Source organism: Tupaia chinensis, unplaced genomic scaffold, assembly GCF_000334495.1.
Source record: "Tupaia chinensis unplaced genomic scaffold, TupChi_1.0 Scaffold000100_1, whole genome shotgun sequence".
Lineage (NCBI taxonomy): Eukaryota > Metazoa > Chordata > Mammalia > Scandentia > Tupaiidae > Tupaia > Tupaia belangeri.
Genome location: NW_006159564.1, coordinates 2,267,600 through 2,278,648, shown reverse-complemented (window position 1 = coordinate 2,278,648; position 11,049 = coordinate 2,267,600). Strand labels below are relative to the sequence as shown.

General features: G+C 36.1%; 1 protein-coding gene across 12 annotated transcripts in view; it reads left to right on the top strand.

Annotated features, from left to right (window-relative positions):
• The window catches only part of SENP7 (SUMO specific peptidase 7), a 158,476-nt gene that overhangs the window by 99,533 nt on the left and 47,894 nt on the right, over positions 1–11,049 (top strand). For all 12 annotated transcript variants that reach the window (XM_027769979.1, XM_027769978.1, XM_027769982.1 and 9 more), the window contains 2 exons: positions 5,010–5,128; positions 9,848–10,023. In XM_027769979.1, the coding sequence (XP_027625780.1) occupies positions 5,010–5,128; positions 9,848–10,023 (295 nt within the window). The remainder of the gene's footprint in view (positions 1–5,009; positions 5,129–9,847; positions 10,024–11,049) is intronic.

The window sequence follows — 11,049 nt, the reverse complement described above, 5'->3', positions numbered from 1 at the left end:
TCTTGCATGAATTTCCTCACCTCCTGGAACTCAACAACTTCTTTCTCCTTCTTCTTCAACAGTTCATTGTCTCTCTTCTCTTCCATCTCTGTTAGTTTTGCCATTATGAATGTTCTGAATTCTTTATCAGACATTTCCATGAATTCCCATGAACTGTGTGTGGATGAAGACGAGTTATCCTTTTCCCTTGGAGCAGAGGTATTTTCCTGCTTTCCCATATTTCGTGTGGTCCTGCAGTGATTTCTAGTCATCTGGTTGATGGTCAGTTTCTTCCCAAACTTGGAAGTTCAATCTGAGTGTTGAGGAGCTTGCAGAAAAGGAAACAGAAAGAGAGAAATAACAGTAACAACAGCAAAATAAAACAAGAAAAAGAGAAGAAAAAAAAAGAAGATAAAACTTCTCAATACTACTTAAAAAATTAATGTTTTAAAAAATTTCAGTAAAAAAAACCAAACAAACAAAAATTGGAAAACCGCGCGGTGTGCAAGCGCGCTGCACAAAATTCTAAAAAGCAAAAATTGAAAAAAAAAAAAGATGAGACAGAGACCCAGACAGAGGTAGAGAGAGACAAAGACAGGTACAGAGACAGGAGGCCTGGAAGGGGTCTTCCTACCACGTGAGTTTTGTGTGCTGGAAGCCAAATTATCAGTGGGAAGTCTTGATTTCTGTTCCCCCCAAATGACTAGTTTGCAGAATTCATGAGCCCTATTGATTTTACTCTTTTTTTTCTTCTTCAGAAAACAGGGCTTTTGTTTCTTTTTAATTTTTTTTTTTATTTTTTATTGCTTTCCCATTTCAATTTCATTGATTTCTGCTCTAAGGTTTCTTGTCTTTTGCTTACTCTGGAATTGATTTACTTTTCTTTTTCTGGTTTCATGAGGTACAATCTTAGATTCTTATTTTAGATATTTTTTCTCTTCTTTTTAAAAAATCTCTGGTTGGATGTCTGTGCTCTCTGGGGAGAGACAGAGAGAGGGGAAGTAAAAAAGCACCCCCCAGAGGGTTTGGCCACGCCACAGTCCCTTCTTGTTCTTCTGTCAGGATTTTAGGCAGACACGCACACGTGCCTGGTATGTTTTTTAAGCTGCTGGGTCTGAGACTCGAACTGTGCAGTCAGCTATGTTAGTATTCAGCCACCCTAACTACCATGTCTCCAGCTGGCACAGATTTTTTCTTCTCTTCTAGTACAGACATTTACAGTTCAATAATAAGAAAATCTAATTGTTTATTTTACCTTCAATTATTCCCTCTTTGATTCTCTTGTTTCTGTAGATCTGAGTTTGTCACCTTATCACTGCCTTCTCTCTGAAGGAAGATAAACGTTTTTTGCAGTGCTTGTCTACTGGCAGCAGTTTCCTATATTTCTTTTTTTGTTTGTCTTTATTTCTGCTAAAGTTTTGAAGGATTATTTTGCATGGATAGAATGCTAGGTTGGTAGCTTTTTTTCTCTTTAACTCTTTAAAGGTTTCCTTCCACTCTCTAATTGTTTGCTTGGTTTATGAGAAGTCAGATATAATTATTTATTTAAAAAATTGTTTATTTAATTTTGATTATTATTGTTATTTTAAAATTTGACAATAGAGAGAAAGAGAGAGAGAAAAAGATAAAGGAAAAGTGAGAAAGCAAGACTCCAGGTGCAGGAGTTGAACTGTGGTTGGCCATGTGGGAGTCCAGTGTTACCACTTGCTGACCTCAAGCCAGTTATAATTCTTATCTTCGTTGCTCTATAGTTAGGATTTCCCCTCCCTGCCCTGGGGGGGAGGTTCTCTGAGTGTGTATGGCTTAACTTTTATTTATTTATTTATTTATATTTTTAAAGGATTATTTTATTTAACATTATTTATTTTCATTTTACCAGAGAGGGACAGAGAGAGAGAGAAAGAGAGAGAGAGAGAGAGAGAGAGAGAGAGAGAGATTTTTTTTGAAAGCGAGAAAGTGAGCCTTCAGGTCTGGGACTTGAACCATGGTCAGCCATGTGGGAGTCCAGTGCTCTTAACCAAGATGCCACCTGCCATCCCCAACTTTTTGTTTTTTGAATAGCATAGGGCACATGTGCATGAGAGAGAGAGAGAGAGAGAGAGAGAGAGAGAGAGAGAGAACCCTATAATGGGGCCTGGTCATGTTGCAGTTTTTCCTCTCAGTTCTTCATCTTGCTGGGATTTGAGGTATGCATGCATGCACCTGATGTGAAGCTGATGGTGCTGAGATTTGAACCCTGGTTGGCCATATGGCATCCAGCTTCTTCTGCCTAGTGCCTATCCACTGCACTATGGACTGACTGTGAAAATTTTTAAAAAAAGTTGCTGTAGGGTGCATGTGCTCGTTGAAGAGAAACAGGATGGAGTGGAGGGAGATGAAAGCACCCTCACCCACCAGAGGGATGACCATGCCACAGTCCCTTCTCTTTCACCATCCTCCTGGGATTTGGGGCATGCATGCACATGTACCCAGAGTGTTTTTCAAGGCACTGAGTCCGGAACTTGAACCATGCAGTCAGTCATTTGGGATCCAACCACCTTAACCACCATGCTGCTTGACTGGCCCTGAAGATTTAAAAAAAAAAAAATTTGACTATTTTTCCTTTTTTGAAAGTTAAGATGATATTCTTAGGTTTCATTTTGAGATATTTATCTTTTTATGTGTTCTCTGAACTACTGGTCTGTGGTTTGGTGTGTAACATTAATTTGGGGAAATTTTTAGGCATTATTGTTTCAGATATTTCTTTGTTTTTTTCCTCTCTTTTTCTTCTTATGGTATTACCATTTTCTTATGTTACATATTTTGTAGTTCTTCTCAAATTCATTAATATTCTTTTTTTTTTTAAAGTTTTTTCTTTCCTCTTTGCTCTTTCTTTCTTTCTCTCTCTCTCTCTCTCTCTCTCTCTCTTTTTTTTTCCCTGTAGGATGCGTGCACTTGCCAGAAAGACAGAGAGAAACAGAGACAGAAAAAGAGAAATCACCCTCCAGGGGGAATGGCCATGCCACAATCCCTTCTTCTCCATTCTCCTTTTGGGATCTTGGGCACACACACACATGTACCCACTGTGAGTTTAAGCCACCGGGTTAGGGACTCGACCCGCAGTCAACTACATGCGAGTCCAGCGATATAGTCATTTCGCCAACGCTGGTCCCTGAACCTTTCTTTTAGTATAAAATAAATTTAAGCTCAGAAATGCTTCCTTTTCCATTTCCAGTTTTCTAGGGAGCCCATCAAATTCATTAGTCATTTCTCTTTCAGTGTTTTGTTTGCTCATTTCTTCTACTTGTTATTTATTCCATGTCTCTCTTTTTTTAAATTTTTATTTTTAAGAATTATTTTATTTAACTTTCTTTTCCTTTCCTTCCCTTTCCTGTCTTGTCTTGTCTTGTCTTGTCTTGTCTTGTCTTGTCTTGTCTTGTCTTTTATTCACCAAAGAGGGACACAGAGAGAGAGGGAGAGAGAAGGAGGGAGAAAGCAAGCCGCCTGGTCTGGCACTTGAGCTGTGGTTGGTCACATGGGAATCCAGCGCCCTTAACCACCACGTCACTTGCTGGCCCAAATTCCAGGTCTTTCTTCTACAGAGAAAGAGACGGTTTTGGTGCCATCTGCGACTCACCCCTAGCCTGAGTTAGCCATTTTGCTAGTTTGGACTGAGTGACACTTTCTAAGCACTTTTTAGAGTGAACTGGGAACTGGAAGCCCTGTGTGTCTCTTCTGTTAACTTATTCGATGAATTTTGGGTTTAATTTCCTGTTTATTTTGTTACTCTATCATGTATAAACCTTTACCATATATATAGTCAGATCTGACTATATTTTTTCTTTAATTCTTTACTTAATTTCTCAGTAAATTATTTTTGTTTCCCTTATGTTTTTATTTTGCTAGAGAGCATGTCTGCTCTCCAGAGAGAGAGAAAGAGAGACAGAGAGGAGAGTTAGAAAACACCCCCATGGAGAAAGGTCATGCCACAATCCCTTTGCCTCCATTTCTCCATTTCTTTGGAATTTTGGATATGTACCCAGCACGTTAAATTTATTTATTTATTTATTTAGCCATAAGGCATGTGTGCTCGCCAGACAGACAGAGACAGAGAGGTAGAAAGCACCCCCCAAGGAGGATGGCCATGCCGCATGCAGACCCTTCTCTATTTTCCTCTCGAGATTTTGGGCATGCATTGCACATTTGCCCAGCATGATTTTCAGGCTGCTGGATCTGGGATTTGAACTTTGGTAAGTTATGTGAGAATTCAGTGCCTTAACCAATATGCCACCTACTAGTCCCTAGATTTATTGTTTAAAAGAAATATTATAGAAAGTTGAGATCTCTTTTACACTGTTCTTTCTTATTCTATTACATCCCTCTGTAGAGTTATCCAAATAGGGGTGAATCCTGCCAGCCCAGGAAAAATTTCATATTTTTATATATGTGCACTTATATATTTTGAGTGTCTAAATTTTTATTAGTGATGACACTGGGCTTATCATTCAAAGACTTCTATTTTAAATCTTGTATTTTAAGTATTTAATTTGTACTTAAGATTTTAAATTATTTTTTTTCTAGGTAAAATTTATTACCTTACTCTAGACATACTTTATTTTGTACTTAACATTTTGATATGTGAACTTTGTTTGAATATACTAACAATTAGCTTTGGCTTATAATTGTTTGATTACATGTAGGTTTGCATATCAGGATATTTATATTCTTGACATTTCACTTTTTGAAACTCTTTGACTTAGTACTTGTGTAGTATTTCTTTTGCTCATTTTGCATGTGCTCAATCCTGCTGTGTTGATACCTTTTTTTTTAATCCCCTCCAGAGATGCGTGGGAAATTTAAAGGTAGAACAGGGATTCTGACTTACTTTTCAGATCTGAGTTAAGTATTTTTTTCACTGTCTAGGACGTATAGTCTGCCATGTGGGAATGTATTTTGAATTTACTGGATTCTTACAGGAATATCTGCTAATTTGGGCTTATAAATTCATGGGGATTTATTAGAATCAAGTATACTATAATTCTGTTTTGCAGGGGTTCACAACCAAGTAAGACAGCAGAAAACAATTCTGCAAAGCGGGCTGCACATTCTAAAGAAAAGCGAAGAGATGCCGATGGGATTTCTCCTGTAATGTCTGATACCCAGACTAAAGGTTTGTGAACCTTAGAACTCTGTTGGAATTTGAATTATTGCTTATTGCATTTTCAGTAATTTTAAACTTAAGAATAAATAACTGTATTTCATTTTACATTGGAAGCATATATAACATTAAAAGGGAGATTATTTAGCAACAGAAAAGAAAATTGCTAAACCTACCATTTATATAAAATAGTGCATTTTTTTTGCTAAAAAGAATGATTTGTTTATTTAATTCAGTTTGTTATTATTAACATTTTTAATTTGACCAGAGAGAGACAGAGAAAAAAGAGAGAGAAAGAGAGAAAACAAGCTGCCAGTCTGGGGCTTGAACCATGGCAGTCAGCTATGTCAGTCTGGCACTTCAGCCAACACGCTACCTGCTGGCCCTTTAAAAAAAAATTTTTTTTTAAAAGGTATTTTGCCATAAGGCATACGTGCTCACCAGAGACAGACAGGGACAGACAGTGAGAGGGAAAGTAAGAAGTCACCCCCCCCAGGGGTGATGGTCACACTGCAATCCCTTTTCCTCCATTCTCCTCCTGTAATTTTTGGGCAAGTGTGCACCTACGTTGAGTGAATTTCAAGCCACCAGGTCTAGGACTTGAATCATGGCTGACCATGTGGGAGTACAGTACTCAAACACCATGCCACCTGCTAATCCCAGTACACATTTCTTGATCTTTATTTTTTACTCCCAAAAGTTAAATTAGAACATTGTTTCTTTTTCTTTTCTTTTGTGGAGACTAAGATTAAAGATAAGTTATAATGTTAGTTTAGCTATTTTTTCTGTTGTTTCCATGGATATTGCTATTACTACTGAATTTTTATTATTAGCTTTTCACTCCATTGTCCTACCAAGAAATACATCATCTATTCATTAGAATTTCTCCCTTAAAAAAAGTTTCTCATGACTCTAGGAGAATGCCAAAACAAACCATTTATTAGCAAATTTGAAGGTAAATACACCCCAGACTTCAGAAAAATCTTTATACCTTTTTGAATGCAGGGTTAATGATTTGATTTCTTTTCTCATTTTTGTCCCTCTCATAAGATAAAAAACTTTATCAAAATTTAAACAAATATTGGGACTATCAGTTAGCATAATGGCTATGTCACTGGACTCCCATGTAGTCAACCGCAGCTCAAGTCCCGGACCCAGTGACTTAAACTCACGTGGGGTGCATATGCGTGCGAGCCTAAGATCCCTAGAGGAGAGTGGAGGAGAAGGGATTGTGGCATGGCCACCCTCCCCTGGGGGGGGAGGTGATTTCTCACTTTCTGTCTCTCTCTCTCTGACTTTCTGGCGAGCGCACACGCCCTATAGCAAAAACCTCTCAAAAAATTTTAAACAAATATTATATTCATTTGTGAAGGTAATACCTTCAGGGGCTGCCGGGGTCCAGCCTCGGCGGGCGTGGGTTGACCCGATGGAGGTAGCGCTAGAAGGAAAGACTGAGGCCTCGGTGCCTTTTTTGTGCACGTCCTGAGTTGGACACTCTCAGAGGTCGCTCTCTGAAGAGTGACAACTGCTAGGAATCATCATGTCTTTTCATTGAAAATGTGATACATACATGCAAGTAAACGGATGAGGGGCTACGTGTTTTAATTATTAATTCATCAAGTTTTAACAATAGGGATCATAAATTTAATTTAGGATTTGATTAAGGGCAGGTCTATTAATCATCGATACAGTTCAACAATTGTTTGATTGATGTAAGCAGTTTTTTGGCAACTTCAGGGAGTGCAGTTTTGGGAAACAGCTCCAGTAAACAGAGTTAATTATCAGCCGATGTTCGGCAGCAGCCGTCTTGTGATTACTGACTATGATGCTAAGAAAAGAAAATCTCAAGTATAGGTAGTAGGCCAAAGACTTTTATGTATTCAAGAACTAGCCAAAAGTTTTTGAGGATATTATTTGGAGAAAGTCCTATGACTTTGTAAGACAAAATTTCTGTTTAAGTCACTTAATACTGTCATCATGTAATGAAGACATCATCTTTTAAATTTTATAAGTTAGTAAGGAAGCTGTTTCTTTTACAATACAAACCACCACCAAAAATTTTCATGTACATATGTATTGTTTAAGTATTTGGCTATGTTTTTGTTTTTTAAAAGGTATAAACACCAGGGACCAGCAGTTAGTATAATGGCTATGTCGCTGGACTCCCATGTAGTCAACCGCGTTTTGAGTCCTGGACCTGGTGGCTTAAACTCAAGCTGGGTGTGTGTGTGTGCGTGCTCAAGATCCTGAGAGGAGAATGGAGGAGAAGGGATTGCAGTGTGGCTATCCCTCCTGGGGAGTGATTTCTCGCTTTCTGTCTCTCTATCTCTCTTTGTCTTTCTGGCGAGCGGATGCGTCCTATAGCAAAAACCCCTCCAAAAAAGAAAAAGAAAAAAAAAGTTATAAACTCCGGAAAGAAAATTTAACATTGTATGAAGATGGAAACAAGTTGTACTTTCTGTGACTTTGTTTAAGTATTTTAAGTTACTAACTTCCGAAATCCAATTTGAACTGAATTTAGTACAGGATTTCGTACTAGTACAGTTATATGGCTTATTTTACATATGTATGTATTAACCAGTGGCCTCTCACTTTAGGTACTGAAAATGAAAAGAAAATGTATCTTCAAACATATTTTATGGAATCTCTCACCACATATACTTGTGAGATTTTTGTATCGTAGGGCTTTTGTTTTGTATTTTTCTATTGTATATGAATTTTGTTTTTAACGTGACAGTTATATGCATCTCTAAAAGCATGGTCGCAGACTAAAACACACAGTGTGTAATGATTTCCCTGAAAACTCCTGCAATGTTAAATTTGGAGGCAGCTTCAGACTATTACATTGGTGGTAACTACTCACTGAGCTTTTTAAATGGGTAATAAATCCAGAGAAGCAGCCTGTGTATATTCCTAACACTTTGTTCACTTGCCTTTAAGTTTAGAATAAGCCCCAAGTAAAACAATGGAAATGTATATAGAACTATTAGTTCTTTCATGATTTAATTATATCAAGATACATGTATTTAACTTTAACTTTTCTGTAGGCAAACTATCCATCTTTGTCCATTTTATTGTGTGTTAAAATAACATCCCTCTCCTACATTCTTTTCTTGACCCAAATGAAATATTAACCTAAGGTCAAGGTGGGAGAGAAAAACGACTGAGATGAATGTCTTTACTAAAATACTAATAAAAATATCAAACTAAAGAAAAAATGTATATACTCTTAATACTTATAGGCTGAATTGTATATATTATACAGGTAGAATCCTAATTTTATAATGTCTAGCTCTATATAATAAAATTATTCCTGTTTCCTATGAGATAGGCTCATCTGATAAACAAATTTTAAATTATTTAAAGGAAAACTTCTATATAATGGAATTTTTCCTCAAGCCTCCTTCTCTTGTCAGTCTTTTTACTGTAGTACTTATGTTTAGAAATTATAATTTCATATAGTATTTATATTTAGAAAATTTATTTGACTACATGTACAGCTTAAAATATAAATAAAATATAATGTGCTTTTCTAAATACTATGTTGGTAATTTGAGAAGAGTTTATTTTTTCCAGGGAGCGAATATTTTCTTTAGAAATTAAAGGCGGCTTCCTGTTTTAGAATTTTCCCCTTCAGTCAGTCCTAATGCTTTTAAGTAATGACCAAGGCATAATTATGAATGTCATTAGGAATCCTTCAAGCTAGAATAATTTAGAATCTTTTTGAAGAGGTGTGTGGTGTTGAAAAAGTGTCAATGAATGGAGAGGTCAGGCCAGACAGAGTTAAATGAATTTTAAGTTGTAAATTCAGGAAGCTATTTTGTGACTTGGAATTTATAAGCTTTGAGTTGGTATTTGTATAATACAGATTAAGAACACGAAGTAATTTAGGATAACTTTCAGTTGCTTAGGCAGACCTTTTGGAAGGTATTTTTGAAAAGTACACATATTTGATAACTGACATGATATTTATTTTTAGTAATGATTGGCAATGGCTTCAAAATAACTTGTTTACTTAAAAAAAAAGCATTTCCTTCTGTATAGAGTCACAGATTTCTTGAAGACATGATGACAGGGTCTTGATTATTAAAGAGAAGAGAATTAGTAGATAGCCTTGTGAATGATCATATACCACACAGTCAGCTGCTATTTAAAAATATTTTGGTTCCTTTTTAAAAAGCAGTGATCAATATTCTTCAATCATAGTCCATTTCCACTTAAAAATTATGTGCATATGTAACTTACATTTGAAAAAGACAGCTGTTGCGTTGTTGAAAAAGTCATGATGCATTTTGGCATAGAAAAACATGTCATGACTTTCCTGACAACCTAGTAGTTTATAAAATCACAATGAATTATCAAAACTTTATTACTTGAATTTCCAAATTTTATTAAGATCTTTTAGGTATTACACTTAAATGCATTATGGCAAATGGGAAAACATAGTTTGGTTCCTTTGGTTACTCTCAAAAAGGATACTGTTTTATGTATTTTCCTCATCTTATATCTATTGTCTGAAGAACTTTGTGTGAATAGGTTCAAATAGGGTGTACCTTTACATCTATCCAGTGTCATTGTGAGAATTTAACAATGGACTTCTGTTTTAATGAACTTTGAAAGTAGTAGAGCAATTTTGGTGATTTTTTTTTTGACCTTCCCTAAAAGAAAGAAAGAAAAAAAGCAATTTCTTTTTCTCTTTTTGGCCATATTTATGCCTTATTGTTTTTAAAGATCTTAACAGTGGAAGTGCAGGTTGTGATCAAGAGAAGAGCAGAAGCAAAAATGTAACATGTTCTGATTCAAAAATGAAACCTGCTCAGATTTCCAGGAAGACAAAGAAAAGGCCTAGAAATAATTTACCTGATTCTCCTCATTCTACTTCTTTGGATAAGGCTACAGAACAGACAGTAAGTAGAGGTGTTTACATGCGATGGAAAATAATTCTGTGCTATGATAACCCTGAGATGTTTGGGGCCAGGCAGAGTTAAATGAATTTTTAGTTGTGAATTCAGTGTTCTCCTAGCTTACTCCTTTTGTTATCAGATTCATCTCTCCCTCCCTCCCTCTCTCCCTCCCCCTTCCTTCCTTTCTTTCCTTCCTCCCTCCCTCCCTCCCTCCCTCTCGTTCATCCGTTCTCTGGTTTGGTTACCTATTAGCATTGTTTTAAATGAAAATATTTTAAATGTAACTTTTTTTAGTAATACAGAGTTATTGAAACAAATGTATTATGAATGACCTGAAAAGTTAAAGTTGCTCCTTCTCCAATATCATTCCTTTTTTAATACCTTGGTGTACATTCTTTAGACTTTTTTAGCCAAATACTATTCATACCCTGCAGTCACTTGCTTTTTCATTTTCTCTGGAAAATTTTTATCATGTTTCTTTCTTTCTTTCTTTTTCTTTTTTTTTTTTTTTTGGTAGCAATTTTTTTAAGCAAATTCTTTTTTTTTTTTTTTTTGAGAGGTTTTTGCTATAGGGCGCATGCGTTCTCCAGAGAGACAGAAAGTGAGAAATCATCCCCCAGGAGAGTTGGCCATGCTGCAGTCTCTTCTCCTCCATTCTCCTCTCGGGATCTTGGGCACGTACGCACATGTGTCTAGCATAAGTTTAAGCCACTGGGTCCAGGACTCGAACCATGGTCAACTATGTGGGAGTCCAATGACATAGCCGTTATGCCAATTGCTGGTCCCTACTTAGCAAATTCTTTAAGCTTCAGTTTGTTCATAGTTTAGAGAATCTTTTTTAAGTAAAGAATTACCATACTAATATATACATTACTTATTTTCAAAGACTTAAATAGTTAGCAAGAAAAACAGTAAAACTGTAAGACAGCTATTTTATTTTGATTCACAAGACATTTCAGGACTTTATAGTGCCTTTGGATTATAATTGTAAACATTATTTAGACTTTTATAGTAATAATGATGTTAAAA